At 32.9% G+C, this 21,077-nt stretch overlaps 2 protein-coding genes across 8 annotated transcripts; both read right to left on the bottom strand.

The window, feature by feature from the left end:
* Nucleotides 563-3,581, bottom strand: LOC109345724 (phosphatidylinositol 4-kinase gamma 4-like). 2 transcript variants are annotated; one of them, XM_019584902.1, is made up of 3 exons: nucleotides 3,508-3,581; nucleotides 1,912-3,315; nucleotides 563-1,296 (listed from the first exon to the last, which is right to left on the bottom strand). In XM_019584902.1, exons 2-3 carry the CDS (start codon nucleotides 3,274-3,276, stop codon nucleotides 904-906), a joined length of 1,758 nt encoding a protein of 585 aa, XP_019440447.1. In that variant the 5' UTR covers nucleotides 3,277-3,315; nucleotides 3,508-3,581; the 3' UTR covers nucleotides 563-903. The 2 variants fall into 2 exon arrangements, with proteins under 2 accessions (XP_019440447.1, XP_019440446.1); XM_019584901.1 differs by having other exon boundaries at nucleotides 1,912-3,569.
* LOC109345721 (protein TSS-like) lies at nucleotides 4,595-19,769 on the bottom strand. Of its 6 annotated transcripts, none has more exons than XR_002107436.1 (24): nucleotides 18,857-18,920; nucleotides 18,557-18,618; nucleotides 17,564-17,656; nucleotides 16,725-16,797; nucleotides 16,246-16,631; nucleotides 15,253-15,384; nucleotides 14,523-14,564; nucleotides 13,832-14,356; nucleotides 13,579-13,730; nucleotides 12,595-13,123; nucleotides 12,429-12,491; nucleotides 12,234-12,335; nucleotides 11,531-11,845; nucleotides 10,710-10,802; nucleotides 10,504-10,605; nucleotides 10,287-10,391; nucleotides 9,914-10,047; nucleotides 9,433-9,616; nucleotides 8,963-9,094; nucleotides 8,646-8,758; nucleotides 7,995-8,082; nucleotides 5,386-7,592; nucleotides 4,956-5,003; nucleotides 4,595-4,799 (listed from the first exon to the last, which is right to left on the bottom strand). XR_002107436.1 is itself a non-coding variant. In XM_019584894.1 (24 exons), exons 2-24 carry the CDS (start codon nucleotides 18,918-18,920, stop codon nucleotides 5,556-5,558), a joined length of 5,442 nt encoding a protein of 1,813 aa, XP_019440439.1. In that variant the 5' UTR covers nucleotides 18,921-18,963; nucleotides 19,701-19,769. The 6 variants fall into 6 exon arrangements, 5 of the variants coding, with proteins under 5 accessions (XP_019440439.1, XP_019440440.1, XP_019440436.1 ...); XM_019584894.1 differs by lacking the exons at nucleotides 4,595-4,799; nucleotides 4,956-5,003 and adding an exon at nucleotides 19,701-19,769 and having other exon boundaries at nucleotides 5,556-7,592; nucleotides 16,246-16,313; nucleotides 16,401-16,631; nucleotides 17,564-17,659; nucleotides 18,857-18,963; XM_019584895.1 differs by lacking the exons at nucleotides 4,595-4,799; nucleotides 4,956-5,003 and adding an exon at nucleotides 19,701-19,768 and having other exon boundaries at nucleotides 5,556-7,592; nucleotides 16,246-16,313; nucleotides 16,401-16,631; nucleotides 18,857-18,963.

The raw sequence follows: 21,077 nt of genomic DNA, 5'->3' as shown, positions 1-21,077 counted from the left end.
AAGCAACATGAGACTTTTATTAGTCTATTTAAAAGTCTATTGTATTATAAGACTTTTAAATATGTTAACCGATCCTTATCGATGTGAAAAGTACTTTTTACATTCAATTCCCTAATTTCAAAATTTTGTTTCTAAAAAAATCTAAATTGATTCTTAGCTTACCCGATTTGAAAAGATATGTTTCACACACTACAAATCAAACAATAGAACTACTCATATTTCTCATAGAGGAAGAAAATAATTGTTAGTGTTGACCTAATAAGTGTACCTTATCAATTTAATATGAAAACATTCAAATAAAATAATAAAATTATTATACCATCATAGTGATACCCTTGTAAAAGGAACCGGTTGTTATTGATTCTTAAATTTACTTTCCATCCTAGCCATCAATTCTAGATAAATCCAATGGTTTGAAATAAAAAAACAATATTAAATTTTTTAATTGACATCACATATTTTCATTAGTCCGGACCAACATATGAGACAAAATCTGGGAGAGGTAGAATCATATATTAAGTTTAAAATACACTTCAAATGACTTAATTGTATCAAGACAATGTAAAAAGTTTCTTCAATTTCCACATTCCTATCTATACACTCCAACCAAGCACAATCTATAGAAGATAAGAATATTAAACCACAATTCAAATAGGGAAAGAATTGTCTACCATCCATGGAATTCAAAGTTGTAAAATAAATCAACTATAAAATATTAAAGAATCATTAATCTTTTATGAAACAAATAATAAAAAATTAAAGAACTAGGAAGTTATTGTTGGAATTAACATAATTCCTTTGTCATGAAAAAAACTATCATTTAATATACATATGAAGTAAACATATGTACACCAGAAATTTATGTACTAACTATTTATTGATTGATTGCAGAATCCAACTCCATTACAAAAGGGAGCTGCTGCATGCAATTTCATCGAGGCGTCGATTCATGATTTCGGAAACAGAATCCATATATGTAGCTTCACTTGTGCCAGGAAGAATAGAATCCATTGCTGCTTGAACTATTTCCTCAATCAAAGATTCCTTATTCAAGGATTCCCTGCACATGATGCTTCCGATTGCGAAAGGGGTCATTCCTCTCGCTGCGCCTTTCTTCAAAAGCATGGTTGATATTCGAAGGGTGCAAGCGCATTCAACTGGCAGATCCCACCCATGAAACTTCAAAAGCGCGATATCTTCTTCGGCGTCCAATGAGTTTATGTACTCAATGGTTTCGGCAGAGTATGGCTGTCGTGCTTGTGGCCAGTAAAGCCATTCAAAGGTACAATCTTCAAACTGTTGGAGTGGCAAAAAGGTTTAATTTGACTTGTTTCATTGGAAATTAAAAGTGTTCTTTTTACACAACTCAAACAAAACCAATTATCTTAAAATTGTTTTTCAACAAACATCCAAACATAAAGCTAATTCCATTATAATCGATAAAAGCATGTAATCGATTATTGAAATAATCTATTTTTGCAGCTAACCCGAGCACAAGTTACAAATAGAGTTTTATTTTATATATGATCGATCGAGTATTGGACCTTAATTAATCGGTCCTCGATAAAGAAAATCAAGCAGCTATTACCAATTATAAAAAAAATCATATATGATATAGTGTTAGAACTTTACTAATCTGTAGTCTATAAAGAAAATCAAGCACCAATTATCAATTACAGAAAACATTTAATATGTGATATAGTGTGACAACTTCATTAATCTACATTCTATAAAAAAAATCAAGTTAAAAGTAAACAAAAGTCTAACACTTCACATCATGGAAACAATAAAAAATCAATCAAGAACAAAAAAAGATCGCTAAAGAAAGGAAACAAAGTAGAACATAGAAGCATCACCACATGCATTAAAGGTTTAAAACACAACAAAGTGAGAGCATCATAAAATGCTTACACTTGTGGGCAAGCAGTATCCATGATCAATCGGAATCAGAACAGCCTGGTCATTGTCCTCCTCGGCACCGAGCAAAATATTCCCAGCATGCCTATCTGCATTTGCAAGACGTATATCCAATACGGAAATTTTATGCACTTCCTTAACCTTAAAAGAGCCGGGGCCCATATCTTCACAGCTTCCATTATTTTCCATGAACATTTGCATAGATCCTATCTTAGCAGTCAAATCTCCCGGATGGTTAAATCCTTTATGCAAGCACTTAACCATAAGTGTTGGTGGAACACCGGCAAATCCCTTGCCATCACCAAATAGTGCACGGCGGCCACTCATCGGATGGTCCAAAATATAAGCTGCAACTTCTCTTAATGCTCCTTGACCAACTATTGTTCCCTTTTTTAAGCCTTCACCATCTAGTGACAAAGGCAAACCTCGAGGGTTATTCACAGCCATCGGCTCTTCATCGATAGGCTTAAAAACAGATACATACTTCTGCCCTGTCGAATCAATCATAAAGTATGCTCCACCTGTTCCCTCCTTTGATTGAATCGGATAGTTTCCTCTATCAAGTCCATCATATGTAGAGTTTATCATATCCCAAATTGATGAAGCTAATTGGATTTTAGGATTAACAATAACCGGCTCCAAAATGTAATCCCTGTCAGGAGGCTTTCTCGGCACAACTTTTTTAACAGCGGCATACTTCGTTATAGTACCTTCTTTACCAACATCAATTTTTTTCTCATCCCTCAACTCTGTTGCTATAACGGACAACTCGAGCGGTCGTCTCTGAACTTTTACATGCCTTTTTCTAACAAAAAGATGCACCACTGCATCATTGTGTTTGCTGCAGATATCATCAATAACCCTTTGATCCTCAAGCCTTTCACCTTTACACACAAGTTCCTGCTCTTCGGTATCAGCAAAATCATTCCCGCGTTTCGCAATCTGTTTCTTTATGTACCCAACATCCCTACCTCGTTCGACTTGAAACTTGAATTCCTTCCCACATGAAGTTTTCACATTGATGACCTGAAGATCTGAAAGTTTGATGATCAAATGCAAGACATTTCCATCCTTAATCCCATAATCCTTGAGCAGCGAATCACTCCGGGCTAATTCGCGGCCAGCATAAACCAACTTTTGCTTATTTGTTAAGAAAGGCAGGCTCTCATACCTTTGGATTTTGAATTTAACAGACTCAATTGTGTCACATTCCATAACCCGAATCGGGGTCAATGAGCCCGAAAAGGAGAGATATATGGAAATGAATTTGTCTTCTAAAGACAAGCATGATGGCCATGATGGTGTATGGAATGGTTCAGTTGGAACAGGACTAAGAGTTTTGACACCAGCAGATAACATTTTCACACACTATTGCTATTATTGATTGATTAAGATAATCTAATGAATGGAAAAACAATGAAAGACTAGAAATTTCACAACATAGCCATGCAACAAAAAGGTATAATCTTTTGAAGGAAAAGATGAAAAGATTAACAACCCATGTACTAAATTCTCATCTTTACCGATTCAGAACAAAAAAAAGAGATCAAAACAGAAATGGGTATGAAGGAAAAAACAGTGAATTCTTACCAGAAGAGATTGCAAGTTTGAGCTTTTACAGAAAAGTAGTAAGAAAAAGGTAATGGGTTGAATAGAATTAAAAAAAAAGGTGAAGGTGTGTGTGTGAGAGAGAATAGCTTATAAACGCGTGTAGCCGCCACACGTTGAACACACAGGGATTCTGTCCAAAGAGACCATGTATCATGTTGATCTAAATTACCTATCATAAATTATGTCAGAGAGTTCTATTTTATTATTATTATTATTTTTTTTTTATATTTTTATTTTATTTACCGGTCAATATAGGATTCATTTAGGACAGAAAATGAAATATAATTGGGACAATTGATCTCCATATGTATTATGCAATCATTCAATAATCATTGATATTTTAATCATTCTAATGATCTATCTTACATCATTAGACCAATAAGAGAAACTTTTTTATTGTTTACATATATGTGTATCTTCATTTTAAATGTAATATTTAATGATATTCAAGTCAACACAATGTCCTATATATAGAATGTCCTACATATATGCAATATAAATTTTTTATATTATTACTATATGATTTATTATTTATATTTTATCATTATTAACTCGTAAATAAAAATAATATAAATGAATAATACATGATTCATTCCTTATGTATAATTTTTATATAAATATATTATATAGTACATAGATATTAAATAAAGTAGATACAAACAAAAACAAAGATTCTTTTAGAAAGTGTGGGTTTTATTATCAGTGTACAGAGAGAAACTCAGAGATGTGGCAGTACCAATGAAGAATTGACACGTCAGATGAGTGTTGTCATTCAAAGAAATTGATACTTGAAGATTGAGAATATCTTTCACATTTAGACTCCATTCAATGCAAGTATGCAACAATTAAGAATTCCCTTAATATTACTCACTGGACATTACCCAAATAAGTATTAGAAAACATCAACATTATTTCAATAATTCATCAACACATTATTTCAATAGTTCAATTGTAGAGTTAAACTTTGGGCTTATTGTATTAGAAAACATTGATATAAAATTATAATAATATATCACTCAAAATTTATCCATCACATGATTTCAATTATAACAATTAGATTAAATATCAAAAAACAAGTAATTCCTGGCAAATTATTAAGTCTATACAAATGACCCAAATTAATTGACAATGTGATTGTAAATGGTGTTAAAAATACAGAAAACAAAAATTAGAAACTGTCTTTAATGAAGTAATTCAGAATATCAAAATTTCCTAACTGAATTTGTTACATTGAAGGTGTGCCTCTGTAACCCAAACTCATTGCAAAGAACCTGCATAGTAAAAAAGATAATTGGCATGAATACTTTTCTACATAAACTCCAATATAATTTTAATGAACATGAAGTGTTGTTCATATAAAAGTAGAGGGACCTACAAAGTAATTTAAATGATCAATAAAAAGCTATAGTTTTTGTTAGTGAGAGTACCTCATTTTGAAGAAAAAACTCCAGTTACCAACCTTCATGTAGATGAATCTGCAAGTTTTTATGAGTCAATATGATAAAGTCAGTCAAAGTCAAATCCAAATCCAACATTGATGCAACAGTCTCTTCAAATTATATATAAATGACTTTTCTTTTAAGGATTTATTATTTAATATGTATACGCTGTAAGAATTTTTTACACTGTCAGCGAATCATCCACCATTCATATGTTAACCACCACTAGCTCTCAAACAAAAAACAAAAGTCCTACAAATCAATGTTAGATGATGTGCTGACAGTGTAAAAAACTTTACACTAACTGTGCGTTGATTATAAACTCTTCTTTTAATTTGAGCATGCTTTGTTTAGATGAATAAAGAATACTTTCCAAAATTGTAACTTCAGCAAAAAGAAGGGTTTAGAAGTGGAATACCTTTCATTCCAAAAGGTAGTGCAGCCACACAGCTGCAGGAAAACTATAACTGAGTTCCAAAGATGATTAAAGCACCACATCTCCTTCTGTATGTGAAATTATGAAGTATCTCTCTTCATTACCAGCAGTAATTCTGCTACTATTTCTCGTTAGTAACAGTAAGAACCGAGTTAAGCAGTAGCTATACAATCTTTACCAGAAGACAAGTTGATGGACTTCGGGACGGCATCATTTCCTCTAATTACGCGGTTATAAACAGCTTTAAATGACTGAGAGCTGTTGGGTCTAGTAAGCAAACTTATCGGCATCCTCAAAGAATGCTTCCGGTTTCTTCTTCCCCTGATCAAAATACTGACAGTTTTCCCGCCGTCCATGTTCTTTTCAATTTTGCCAGCGCTTTCACTCAAGCTGATATTATGATTTGTCGTGTTCCCAGCATTTTCAGACACATGAAAATTGGGATTACCGTTTTCCTTTATGATTTCTGGATGAACTTTACCAAACTCATATTCACTAGTCTCTGACTCGAGAACTTTCACCTCTTCATTAGATTCCCTGACATTATTCGCTTCCTCCGGAAGAACCAATGTTGAACCTGGAATTTGAGATACATTACACTGTTCTTGTGGCTGCAAAATGTGATCAGGGATTGGTTCAAGAGCAGGTGCTGGAAGAGAAAATTCCACAGGATGGCACCCTTGCCAGACAGCGTTGGGAGCAAACTTAGGTACTGCTTGGTTCATATTACATTGCCATGCAAAATGATTGGCATGAAATGCACTGGTGGTAACTGGAAAGTTGGTGGTTAGTATTGACTGAGGTTGAGTGAAAGGAGGATACATAAATGGCAATGGTTGTATCATGTTTGGTGTTGCCGGAGGTGAAGGGTATGCATGGTGAGGAGAGGAACACATTGGGGTAACTGCGGGTAACAGAGTAGCAGGTCCACGGTGAACATTCATATTTACTGGCCAGGGACAAATGGTTGGACCAGAAGGAAGAGTTATGTTCATGGAAACTGGTGCAGGGCGTGCAATACCTGGTGATGGGTTGAATGGAGCTGCAGACGCAGACAACTTCCTACTCGATGGAGATATACTGACCCGTAAATCATCACCTTCTTGTGAGATGATATTTGTATCACTATTAGGTATTTCAAAACCGTGAGATGCACTTGTATCGAGTTCTAGTTTGTGAGAATCCACAGGATCCTCCACTGCATCAATCATTATGATATTATCAGCTGCTTCATGAGCCTCAACGTCCCCAGATTCAAGCCCCTTAGCACTCTCAAAATTATCTTGTGCAGCATCAGCAAACTGTGTTTCTTCTCTCTTCTCAGAAAAATCTTTGTCCTTCTGTTCAAATATATTGTTTACTTCTTCTAGGGTTGGGTTAGAGTTAGCATGTGGTTCAATATCTTCCTCTTCATGTTTTCCAACACCACGGTCATTACTACCAGGAATCTCACTTTGGGGATTATAGACCTGCAACTTGGAGATTGTCCCAGGAGGAGCCAATGCAACTTCCTTATATGAAGGAGATTTTCCAAGACTAACCAAAGAAGTCTTTACAGGATTAACATCATTTGACGAAGAATTTGAACCGAGTTCTTCCGAGTTAGAACTAAATAGGTGATCTACGATTTTTGATGTATCCTTTGCAGTAGTATCCATAACTGCAGAAACAGACTTAACCCTGTACGTAACAGCTTTGACCACTTTCCTGCCAAATTTGGAGCCCTGGGCTATGTTTACTGTATGATTATCAGTAGAACTCCCATGGGATATTGTTCGCTTCTTCGAAAAGTAATACCTCCCATTCTGATTAGTACTCCTTACAGAAGTATGGTCTGTGTCAGACTCCACATTCTTTTTCTGGTAAGAAACTTTGTTAATTGTTGCTCGTCTTTGCTTCCGTTGCTGGCCATATGAACCAGAAGACTTTGGTCGTTGAACTGGCTGCCATCCATCCTCTCCATCAGCATGTGCCTCAGACGAGTTACCCCAAATATGTTGTTTTTCATCTGAGGTCTTTTCTAAAATAGGCTGTTCTGAATCAGGCACAGAGTTTGTCTCCTGCTCCGCATTTGCACAAACTGCTGGTACAGGTATATGTATATCCTCATCTGAAGTTTCTTTTGGAGTTTCTTTCGAAGACTCATCAGAACTTGCTGAGCCACTGTTCTGGTAAGATTTCGTCCTCACCTGCAAAATAATTGAATTTTTCAAAATGGAATTATATTACATAGGATAAGGATGCATAGAAGAGGCCACACAAATTGCCAATTATACGATAATATAAAAATGCGAAGCTTCGTGTAATAACAGTTGACAACAAAAAATGAGACTCCACTAGGTTTGTGGTCTCCATATTTCAGTTTTTCATTCTGCCTATAGATTGAATTAGTCCGGAAGAACATTCCATGTTGATAGGTTTTTTTATATCTTACGACACTGTCATAAAAATGCCCTAGCCAAACTCATTGGCAATATCAGAAAATCTATATCAGTATACAGTTGGCAGTAATTAGAAAATTCTACTATAAATGTTTTATGCCAAGATCTTAAACTAATGAGTTAAAATTAAGATCAGTAAACTTGTCATACCTTTGCTATCTGGCTTCTTCTCTTTACTGCCACATCTCTTCCTTTGGCATCATGATTAGGATTAATGTAATCAAGCAGATCTGACACACTGAGAAACCCCATGGGAATGTATGAAATCAGTATAACTTTTCTTCGAGAAAATGTATGATAGATATATAACATATGTAGTCATTGTAAAATTTGATGTGCCAACAGGTAATTATGGTAGTCTACGAAGCACATGAAGTTATACACAGATATTTGAGCATAAAAAAAGAGAAATGTTGTGTCACACCGAAAGACATGTTTCGACACTTCAAAAATGGCTGGCCATGCCTGTTACAGTGTCTAAGTCCATATCATGTCCTAGAAAAACTTTGGTGGGTATCAAAAAAATGCAAATGAAATGATAAACATTGAAAGGAAAAACTTCCTTTAGTTAACATAGAAGAATGATAGATGAATAAAATAGAAGTCTTAAACACAATTAGGAAAAAAACATCTTACAGTACCTAATAGCTCTACTAGGAAAAGAAATAAAACTAAAAGTAAGGAGGAAATGGAAGCCAAGACGATGAGTAGAAAAAAATGTAGAGGGAAAGACCAACATGCAGCAAATGTTTTAATATCATTGCCCCGATTTCTAGCATCATAAATAAGAGTTTACTATACCTTAGGTGGCCTTTGCTAGCTATTGATGCATCAGGCTTTCGAGCACCGCTACGTGCAGCCTCTTGTTGTTCAAAAGCCTTGGACTCAAAATACTCAAGCCATGCAGCAGCATCCTGTGGCATTTATCATAAAACTTTAGATTATGGAAAATAGTAATAGTTCTTTATGATATAATTAATGGTGGACTTGTACTCAATAACTCAACCATTACTTCTAACGTTATTTTGCACATCATTTAAGAGTTCAATCTACCAACTACATACATTACAATATTATGATGTATTATTTTTGCCATTTACTTAAATGTTGAGATATACCTGTGTACGCAAGTCATCTGGGCCAAGTTTTGCTCGCAGAATTTTCAAAGTTGTTTGCTCATGCTGCACACTCAAAGGATATGCTTCCATCAATGAAAGTGCTATTGCTATTGCATGATAACTCGCAGCCGTCTGCACAGATAAAGTCGAAGGGATAAGCAGATTTTAAAATGCAGACATGAAGTTATACACAGATTTGTAGAAGCTGTATTTTTAAGGATAGCACATTATTTTGGCATTATTTATTAGTTCATTTACATTGTTACAATAAGTAGTAGAACTTGTCTATGTACAGAATATTTAAACAATTTCCATTGAAACTCATGAATTCAAGCCTACAATTTAGCAGACTTTTTATGCAACAATCAGTAAAGAATACAAGTGTAAGGCATCGCACAAGGTGGATCACTCAAAATTAAACAAACTTCATAGTTTAGTGAAATCATGAAATCAATTGAAGAGAATAAAACCTGAATATGATCTGGACCAAGTAATCTTTTGTTGCACTTCAAAGCTTTGTGAAGATATCTGAGAGCAACATGCACATTTCCCAGACCTTCCTCCATCATAGCCACGTTAATGTATGTTGCGGCAGTGTTTGGATGAGATGGGCCACATGTTAGATGCAGAAGATATAGAGCACGCTTTACATACCTGGTTAATGATTGTTACAGCAAAAAGTAGATAAATAAAATGGGAACAAATATTCAAAACAAAAAATTGCTATTTGAAAAAAAAACTGATCCATATTTATAATTTTTGTGCTGAATATCAGATTGTCCACTTTCTCATTACGCCTTTTTTCTCCTAATAAATTATTCTTTTCAATTATTTTATTAAAAAAGGATAGTTATCAATATCATATCAGGTCAAAAACCAAACTGTACTTTAATTCTGAAAATTTCATGTATTTTATAAATCATCATAGAACTGCACAAGAACAAAACATACTTTAGAGCCAGCTCTGTATGTTGAAGTCTATAATAGAAAACTGCAAGATCCCCATAACTCTTCATAGTATCAGGATGATCCAAACCTAACTCTCTCTCATTGATATCCAGAGCTTTTTGTTGATAAATTGTAGCCTGTGATCAGAGTAAACATCTTAATGAATATACATCCAATTGCAAACTTGACTAAAACAAAGGGAGTAGTTTAGAAATTTTTAAAATTTTGACATAGATGAAAACAACTATAGCTGGTATAAGAAAAAGTATTTATTGGTGAAACCAATGAAGTGTATCTCATAAATTATGATAGCTTAGAATGTTATTGCTTATATTTATCTCATATATATAACAGAGAGAGAGAGAGAGAATAAGACCTGGTTGAAATCTCCAGTATGATATAAGACTACAGCAAGTAAGCTGTATGCTCCCGCTGTCATTCGATGATAGGGACCACAAACCGCTACCAGCTTGGCAAGAGCCTATCACCAACAAATTATGGCAGACATAATAGATTACCAAAATACATTAGCTATTGAGGCAAATTGTCAGTAGTTCATAGATTTTTCGGCAAAGGGCTCTTGAGATGGATACCTTTGTCCCATATGTAACTGCATCTTCAAGCTTTCCCTTGTCTAAAGCTGTTTTTGATGACTCTAGGAGCTGCCTTCCGTCTGCAGATGAGCATGCTGCTTGCTGCAACGGATTAGAATGTGCATTAGATACAATGTTTGGACCTATTTAATAAGCTTCAAATCATTATTCTAGATAACATATAATTGCATTGCCTTGTTTATTACCTTGTGAACTGGGACCAAGCTGACTATATCAGATTTGTGGAAAGGAATAGGAGAATCCATGTCAATGTCCCTTGGAACAAGCTCGATGCCAACCTAAAATAGAAGACGAGACATGATAGAGGGAAACAAATTGTCATTAAACAACCAAGCCTTGTTGAAACTAAGTGTGGTCAACTACATGGTGTGATAGGATTTTTAATTTAGTATTCCACTGTGCTCGATCCTAGTCATAGATTCACTAAGCCACACGTACCCTCAATGTCTTCAACCTCTCTTTAGAAGGGCATCATCTTTTCAATATCACCATTTTACAAGCACAAGTAGATAATTTGTACTTTAAAGAAACAAAGATACAGCATATCTTGGACAATTTAACTATCATAAATTTCTATCTGGAATTTATTACAGTTGACAGAAAGAAGAGTAAAGGAGAAAAGTAGGTTTATTTAATTCATGACAAGGGTCAAATACATGCTCTATTAGCAATACTTTGTTATGAGATGATGAATCCAATTATATATCAAACGGCCATCAAAGAAGCAATTCATCATGCAAACTTGTTTTTTTTTTCAAACAACAATTACAGACCATTTCAACTTCTAAGAAATACCACCATAATCAAGAAGAAAATCCAATTAACCTACACGATATATATCACAATCAACATTTAATTGTGATGATGAACAATAAAATTTAGCCTGCCATACTCCTAGAATATGGAAATATGACAAACATGCAAATGCATGACTTCATTGCTATGCAAGCTACAAACAAAAACCCACCAGTCATAAACTGTGGATTTTATGGCCAAGTTCCAATACCTTGTGACATAACCCACGTAAAATTGCAAACTTCCTCACATCATTGTAATTCAAGTCGCTAACATCCCAATCAAATCGCTTCTTCAGAAACACCTCTAGCCATTTCCACACAAGGGGATGGGTTTTGCACGGTTTATCTGATTCTCTATTTTCAGGAACACCAAGCAGCAAATTCAATGCACCAGCTATTGTTGTAGCCACTTTCTCCTTGTCAACAACTGCAATCACAGCCTGCAGGATGTGCTTGAAAGCTCGAACTATCATCTCATGAATGCAAAGTGATTGCACATGTGATAGCTTTTCAGATAGCTTGACCTATGAAGAAAAATTAAAGCCAAACATCACACAACATGGAAAAGCCTTTGTAAATTGTAAGCCTGGGACAGAAAATCCTTCTTCCTTTGGCCTTTGAAATTTAGACCTTCTCGATAATATGAGAAGAAACTTTTATGCCAATAGAATGGGAAAGTGATATAATTCGTGGTGAACTCTGATTAAAATGCTTTGTTTCATAGTCATACTCTCAAAGCTAGTAATTGTCTTGCACGAGATGTTAATAAAATACCAATAACCTCCATGTCATGAATTGGGAGTGTAGAAACTCAACAGTAAAACGGAGCATAGAAACCTTCCCTTTATGGATATAATTATCAGTATTTATTACAACTACATAATGTGAAGAAGACAAGTTTAGAGCACTGACAACATGTCCAAGAGAACGTATACGTAGACCCCTAGTATGCATAAAATCGGTTAGGGTGCGGCCATCAACAGGTGAGAGTTCCAATGAGCCAAAATCTGCTACCTGTATTACAAATAATATGAGAACAGGAATCATCATAATATTATTAACTGGATGGCATTGCAGAAAAGTAAGCAGATAAAATGCTATCATTACCAGCTTTGGAAGAGCAACATCAATGTAATATTTCTGAGACAAGTCAATCAGATCTTGAATTGACTGATAATAAAAAAAGGTAGATTAAGTCAGATGTTGGATGAATTAGTTTGGTTCAAATAATATGGAAACTTGGAGATACTTGTATAGACTATAAACAAATTACCTTGCAGTGAAGTCCAGTTCCAGATTCTTTTAGTCGGGTAAACGCTGCTTCAGATAACATCCCCTTCAGCACAAGCTCATTTTCTGCTGTGGTAGTTTCATATTGAGAATCTGCTGAAAGCAGTGAAGCACTTTCAGCCTCCCCATTAACACACACATGATGAGGTTTGGAGTTTTCAGATGCCAATTTAGGATCAGTTAGATCGGATTTAATTTTATTATTCTTGAGGGCTTTTAGGTGTTTCCCTAGCCCCTCGACCTTCATTTCATTCTTAGCCTTATCCAAAGATTGTTTCTTGTCTTTTTCAGTGTTGTTTTGATCTTGCAAATGTTGTAACCAGCAGGCTCCAAGTTCCCATCTAACGAAATTGTCCAAACATGTTTCCTCTTCCTCAAGCTTAGAAAGGCTTTCTTTAATCAGCCTCTCCACAAAAGCATGGGAGGCTCCAAGCTCTTCATTCTCACATGTTTGTATCTCAGTCACTGTTCTATTGTTCTCTGACTGTGTTGTGTTGAGAAGTAATCTCAAACTGCAAGGAACAATAAAGTAATTAGAGATCCTACAATCAAAGAAAGCTACAACAGAGGCGATGAAGTAAAAACAGATCAGCTAGAATTAAGATTTAAAACTGAAAATAGCTCCACAAAAAAAGCTAGTAACAAAACAGTCCTGTATATAAGAAAAGAAAAAGCACATAAACATCAATCTAGTACAGAAACAAATACGGAACTTCATAAAAAACGAAGCATCAAAAACAAACTTATTTCAATCAACACATTCTAAATACAGTGGCAAGTCTTACAAAAACTGGATTAGATTCAAATTCTACATCTTGATATTTAAGAAACAACACCACAACCATGGTTTGATCTCTTTCATCATGTTGTAGTTGAAGATAATAAAATCATAATCAACTATCAAAGGGGGGGAGAGAAAGAGAGAGAACATTATTTAATAGTGCAACATTGAATGGTTTAGGCCTACCTGTTAATGTTGAGTGCATTGGCGCCACCCTCCGGCTGATCAAGAAATTCAGTGTTTTGATAAGATGGACGGTCCATTTCTCCACTCTCAACTTTCACAACAGCCACATAACCACAATATCTCACATTAATAACACCTAAAGTGGTAGTATCCTGCATGCAGAATTTGGAACATTCATGAGTTACGCGTGGGAATAAAAATGGCACTAGAGCGCAATTTTTACTGCTCTTATTCTGTAAAGAAAATATCATACATGGGCTGCAGTGTTCTCATCAGCAGTAATTCCTTTCAATAGATTTCGAGCCACTAGCTCCTTTAGATTTACTCCTGTGGCTTCAACTCCATCAATTTTAGTATCAACTTTAGAACTTGCAACAGTAGCATCTTTCATGACTTTGATACTCATGTGACCAACTCTCTCGGTGTAAATAATGCCAGTTTCTGAGATTGAACTGTTTAAATCTGGTTCTCCCATAGCATGTTTAACAGCATTAATAGCTCTGAAAATAGCAACATCAACGAACAGGCTGTGAAGAAGGAATGCTTTTCTATCACGAACTTGTCTTTCTTCTGATGTCTTGCAAGGCATAGATGCAATAAATGAAAATTCGTTGGCCCAAGGAATTAAATCAAACTCCCCATCTCTTCCAAAACCACCACCGTTTCCTCCCCAATTTGCATCCTCCACAGGAAGAGGAGGAAAAAATGATGGTGATTGTGCCACAACCGGAGGAACAAGCCATGTGTTGGCTCTTAATCCATAGGGGATATTCCCAAACTGAAAGAGACAACAAAAGGGACATAATAAAGAACTAATAAGTACAAGAAAAATGCTGATCATTGGGAGAACCAACAAATCATTAACCTGTTCTTTTATGATTCATTCACTAGTAGCTATACATTATGAATAAAGAAAAGTACACAAATCAAAAGTTGTCCCAGACCTTGTTGCGTTCCGAAAATGCTTTCAAGAGATCATCATAAGCCTGAAAAGTTTGAGAAATAGAATTTGTAAGAACCATGGACATTGCTCCTTCTTGAGGTGCCAGAGTGTGTGACGCGCGACAGACATGGCTGAGACACTCAGGCGACATCCCAAAATGGATTGCCACGTGAAGGACATGGACAATAATAAAGTTGAAAGCTATATATGGTTCATAATTTTTGGGTTAGACATGAATGTATTCAATCTAGGAAGACTAGATCCCTTCTTAGATTTTAGGTTGTACATGAATGTATTTTAGATTAAAGCTATATTGTTACTCTTGTTTTGGAAAAACTTTTAATGAGCTAGGGTGATTACATCTTACCTGATGCCGCTTAGAACTTTTAAGTGAGAATCATTACACGGGGAAAGTAATGCTGAACAAGTAACTATATAAATCCCAAAGTTGTTTCTCAATTCAGATCTTTTGTCAAGTTACTCAACAACAACAACAATCAAGTCTTAATCTCACTAGGTTTGGTCAGCCTTTTGCCATGTTAAGCATTTGATAAATTAAAATTTTGAGCCAGTTAAAATATTAAATTTTGCATGTTAGTCATTTAATTTTTTTAGCTTGCTCATAAAATGCATGATATGTCCTTGTTTTTTGTAATTCTGACATTGTCCATTGCCTAAAACAAAACAAATCACTAAAACAAACATATATGTAGGAAAGGATAAACACTTACAACATCAAAAGGTCTACTAAGTTGTCTCAACAGGTCAACCAGTGTATGACAGAGAATCCTCTGTTTTCCAACACTGTAGAATCCCTTTCTGCATGCTTCAACATGTACCACTTTCCCATTACACAGCTTCACCTGATCATAAACCAATACTTACCATCACTTCAATTTATCTTTTCAGGTTAAAGCATCTTTATATACATGATATTCATTTTCAACTTGATTCCTAAATCTACAAAATTTCAATTTAGTCACTATATATATGTACAGTTGTTGATTTATTATTGTTACAACAGCAGCCAAGCCTTACTATTATTTCATTGGAGTTGAAGCTCAGGGACCAAATTGGAAATAGTTATCACATATAGTAACCAAATATATTCTTTCTTATTCTAGTAGTCACATAACATAGTGGTTTCATCATAAAGAAAGTTAACCTGTAGTCCTGTATGCATGTGAATCACTACATACACCTATGTTTATCCTTATATAGTAATCATTATCCTTATACATGTTAAACATTTTATATGTTCGCTATGATTTAAACTCCAATATCATATAGGCAACCAAAATGAAAATAACAAGAAAGTAATAGATATGCACTATCAGTGTAATACATAGTTAGTACATTATATCATTCATTCAGCATTCATTTATGAATAAAATTTTAATAGTGGATGATACACACTTATACTTTAGAAAACTCTTCGGTGTATGCATCTCTTTCTCAAATAATAATTTATACACATTGACAGTGTAAGTTTTTTACACTGTCACTGCACCATTCATTTTCAATTATTATTGACTTTTCGGAAGAAAATAATCTAAATGAACGATGCATGATGCATATACATCTTTTCACTATCTGTGTATAGATTTAACACTCATAATAATTATGCATGTAGGGACTGAGTTGAAAATATTTACATCAACGAAGAAGTAATGGATTAATAGTTTAAATTCAGCAACAAAATTAGAAAAGAAGTATTGATTTACATCAAGGGAGAAGAAATGATCCGCGTTTGATATCTCCTGAACTTGTCGTTTCACTGTTTTCTTTATATCTGTCAAATTTTCATTTATCAAATCACCGAAACACAAAAAAGCAGAGAAGAGATTCAGAGATATAGATTCAGAGAGATGAAGAGTACATTGGAGTGGTGGAGTGAGATGAGAAAGAGAGAAAAACTCGTAGAAGCTTCCAAGCTTCGGGCACGAGTGGCTTATCTCACAGTCTCCGTCAACAACCTCCGCCGGAGACTTGGTGGCGGTGATGGTGGCATTCTTCTCCGGCGCCGGCGAAGGGCCGTAGATGGTGGTGCAGGCGACGATGTCGAGGAGGCGTCTGACGTGGCACACTGATCCGTCTTCATCGTAATCCTCTGTAAGTGCCAAATTTCAAAATTTGTTTATAAGAAAAACGACGTCGTATTCGGAGAGATGATTAATTATTAATTAATGATTAAATAAAATACCTTCCAGCAAAGTGAGGGTGCATGGCTTCAGTGCGGACACGTCCACAGTATCCTTCAAATGTGGCCCCCTCACCTAATATTTATTAATATAATAATATCACAAACTATTATCATAAAACATAAATAATTATTGGTGAAAACTTACATAATCTTAGTTATTTTCATATACTAATTAGTAGAACAGATTTTTGTATCAATATGGTATACTTTTAAATTTTTTTAATAATTAAAATTCCATTAAAAAATATAGCTCAATATGCAATGCACTTGTACCCAAAATGTAAAATAGTTTTAGCATTTAGGAAAAAAGTATGACATGATATCTATTAGTTTTTTTTTAAATTATTATTATATCATTCACACTTAATCATGATAAATAATATATTAATTATATATAAAATGCTCACACTCAACTTGCATAAATATTATGATTTTTAACTTTTAAAACATACACAAAAAAAGACAAATCAAATTGCATATCCTTGAAATTAAGAGTATATGCATCATTAATGCAAAATGATTTCTACTTTGAACATTATCCCTCTTTTATTTGTATTATTATTTTTATTTAGAATACAATATGTGTACTATAATTTATGCATTATATTATCATCATTCATTAATATTATTTATATTTAAGAATTCAATAATAATCAAATATAAATATTAGATAATACTTATACTTAAGTATATATACTTTTTCTCTCTTTTGTTTAAGATCTATCCAATGAATGACGAATAATATGATAACAATATAAAAAACTTTTATATTATCATTATATAAATATTAAAAACTTTGATCCATATAGATTAGTGATAGATTATAGTATGAAAGTTACCTCATGTGATAGGGAAAAATTGGTGATATAACAAGTCTCTGTATTTGCAGATAAAAGACGACGAATGTCTATGATTCTGTCCGTTGATATTCCCTGCTAATAATAATAATATTCATTTCAATATTTCAATTACTACTCTAAGATCAAGATTAAAAGACTTATAAAGTATGAAACCATGATAAGTTTTATTTCATTTCTTTGGAATCGATTATTACATTTTTTGTCAATATGCTAAAAGTTGTTGTCATCTTCAAATTAAACATTTTACAACCACACATATACTCATATATTTGCACGACATTGCCAAATACAAATAATAAGCCAAAAAATAAGGTAAGTCTAATGTTGAATATTTGCCTTTACAATTTTGGATTCTTGCTATATACCTCTCATTGTAGAGTGCAAAAGTATTTGTTGATATAATAATTATTAAAACTAATAAACCAATTTCAAAGTAAGTTAACTAATACTTGACATTCATTTTTTATATATTTTATTTTGTCCTTTTAACTCTTTTAAGACATAGATATTCAAAATAAGTACAATTTTTCATAGAGTTTTGACAAAAATCTATCTAATTCATTAACATGGTGATCCATTGCATTATATATTTGTATTCATATTTGAATATTCTGATACTAATAAAGAATTAGTCTAATTATGTAAGGTTTCATTAGATTCCAAATAGATCAAAATGTTAAAGATTTAATTTTTGAGAGATACTCAGATATCAATTAAGGACAATCATATATCTCGAAAAAAATTAATTTCAGAATTTCTTAATTTTACCAAAAATATTTGAATACTATGGGGCATATAAAGTTGAGCAATAATTGGAAAATCTAACAAAAGATGCTTATATCACTATGATAACAAAAAAAATACATGAAGGTGGCTGCCACATGTTAATGATAATAATAATAAAGGTAATTAAATTTAAAAGAAAAAAATATTATATTTTGATTTATTCCGAAATAAAATAAAGAAACAAACCTTGAGAATAACATGAGTTTCATCAGGGAGGTTCACAGTGATATCCATGACAATAGGAAGAACTGCATAATTACTATCATGTCAGAACATGATTCAACAACATAGTTCTATTCTATCTTATGTTTGGTTTATAACAAAATAAAATATTAAAATGTTTTACTTTTGCTTCATGAACCAAAGAAAATATAATGAAATATTTTCACTTGTTCTGTGTATACATCAAATGTTACCTTAATATTTATATGAAAATTGAATCATTAAGATAACATATTATGAATCATTAGATAACAAATTTCTTACCCTTTTCTTCCTTCTTCTTCTTGTCTCCCTTGGATTTTCCACGATTGTTGTTTCTTGGTGCCATTTTCAACTTCTTTGGAATTCAATAAACTCAACTTTCAAGCTTTCTAGCAAGATTGATACAACAAATTAGAGTAATAGAGTGACTATATATATATATATGCATGTGGCTCCAAGTATAATCTAACAATTACTTTTTATCTATTAATTCCATGGTTAAAGTTTAAAAAAAAAATGAGAAAGTTAAAGACTATTTTCATTAAAACAGTTTCTATTTTTTTCTTTAGAAAATAAGTGTTTCTCCAAAATTGAAGTTTGGTAAGAGAAACAAAAAGTTTGAGCTTAATATATATCAACTTTTTTAATACAAGTGTTGGTAATGTCCAACTAAATAAGCATATAAGTGTTCAAACTTAAAAGTGATTTCTATCTAAAAAATATTATATATTTTAAAAAAATAATAAACAAATTAACCCAAAAGAACAGATAAGGAATTGAGCAAAACAAATGCAAAGAAAAAAAAACATATATGTTACCTTCATAGGTGTGGTATATTAACAAAAATGGTGAAATACAGTATAAGAATTCATTTAATACAATAATAAAAAGTTTAAAAAATCATTGAATATATAAAATAAAACTGATAACTTACCTTAAAAACAGTATTCAAAAAGACATAGATATAACGTTTGAATTATCAAACTTGTGCTACCCAGAAAAGCTAAAACAGTATGAAATGAAAAAATACACCAAAGAACAGAAAAGATTAATTATATAAGAAATGAAGAAGGGTAATAAAAGGGTAGTCTTATATTTTTGATATATATAGTAATGAGAAACATACCAATGGAATAAGAGAAGAGAAGTTAATAGTGGATAATGAAGTTGGTATGAATAAAAAGGAATGAAGAAGTTTTGAAAGAAGAAATGAAGAGAAAAGAAGAAAGATATAGAGGGAATAGAGGGAAGAGTAGTGTGATAAGGAAGGAAGGGCTGAGATTTAACGGTCAGAATATCAACATTGCATAAAATGGCTATTCTGTCTCTTAGCGCAGCCTAAAATTATCTCTAACTTTTTCATTGTAGGGTTTTTTCTTTATTATCCTAATATGTTTAGGGAAATAAATAATTAAATGTATAATTTATTAATTGCAACACTTTCTACTACTACTTTTGAATTAAGAGGAGAAAAATAATATTTTTATTTTTTAATTGAAAAAATGTAAAATTATCGTCGATAAAATTTTTCATCACATATCACAATTTTTATCCCGTACGTCTTTTCAATACTATAGAGGATCTTATTTTAAATCTCACTCAAGTATTGATTTTTGTTTTATTCTTTTAGTTATATATATATATATATATATATATATAGCTCTTTTTCATATATTATTTTTTAAGTAAAATGTCAATTTGGTACTTTTTCTATTTAATTGTCTTTTAAGGTGAGGAAATTGATTGTCTTTTTTGCATTTCATTCTTTTAAAATATGTATACTAGCTTCATATATTTTCTATTTAATAAATAGAGAAGTAGGTGGAGTAAAAGAACAACATATTTGCTTATTTGGTAAATAGTAGATTTAATTAATATATTTATTTGCATTAAATTTATGTGGTAGTGTGTTAATTTGTTCAACCAATAAGGTGTTGGTCTAGTAGTGTAAAATCCTACTAGATCTCACAATAGCTGAAAGATTATAAGTTTGATTCTTGTGAGCGGTACTTATTAGGATTGACAATTTTTTTAGTATTACCAAAAGGGTGAGAGATACATTTGATAGTATCAGAAAATTTGCTCTTTTTCTTATATAATAACTTTATTCAATCATTTTTTATATTATTTTTTATCAATCGGAGAGAAAAGTGCATAAATCAAACATAAACTTTGTATGTTTTGTAAGATGGCATCATGAATTATTTTTGTTCCTAATTATCCCTTAAATTTTATTTATTTATGAAATTGATTTTCATAAAAAGACAATGCTAAATAACTAATAGTTCAATAAGGAAATTAATGTCAACAAACTCACAGCTGTAAGAAGGGGGGAGAATTCTAGTTTTGCTTGGACCCCTTTGTGGAGACTTCAGATCTCTAAAAAGTTTAAATTTATTTGTTGGCTCTCTGCTCATGACTCTCTGCCTACTAATCTCTTGCGCTTCAAGAGAAACTTGTCTAATACCCCTACTTGTCGTAGGTGTAACAATAAGGATGAAGA

The sequence above is a fragment of the Lupinus angustifolius genome, chromosome LG04 (genome assembly GCF_001865875.1).
Source record: "Lupinus angustifolius cultivar Tanjil chromosome LG04, LupAngTanjil_v1.0, whole genome shotgun sequence".
NCBI lineage: Eukaryota > Viridiplantae > Streptophyta > Magnoliopsida > Fabales > Fabaceae > Lupinus > Lupinus angustifolius.
The sequence above is the reverse complement of the archived record's forward strand: the minus strand, read 5'-3'. Positions and strand labels throughout refer to the sequence as shown.

Excerpts from the sequence above, each read along its gene's own strand:
- LOC109345724 (XM_019584902.1), bottom strand. The coding sequence starts at position 3,276 with ATGTTATCTGCTGGTGTCAAAACTCTTAGTCCTGTTCCAACTGAACCA. Across the intron at positions 1,297-1,911 it reads GATACTGCTTGCCCACAAGT|TTTGAAGATTGTACCTTTGA; the intron begins GTAAGCATTTTA and ends CCACTCCAACAG.
- LOC109345721 (XM_019584891.1), bottom strand. The coding sequence starts at position 18,920 with ATGGCACCAAGAAACAACAATCGTGGAAAATCCAAGGGAGACAAGAAG. Across the intron at positions 13,124-13,578 it reads AATGCACTCAACATTAACAG|TTTGAGATTACTTCTCAACA; the intron begins GTAGGCCTAAAC and ends TGTTCCTTGCAG. Across the intron at positions 7,593-7,994 it reads GAAGAAGCCAGATAGCAAAG|GTGAGGACGAAATCTTACCA; the intron begins GTATGACAAGTT and ends ATTATTTTGCAG.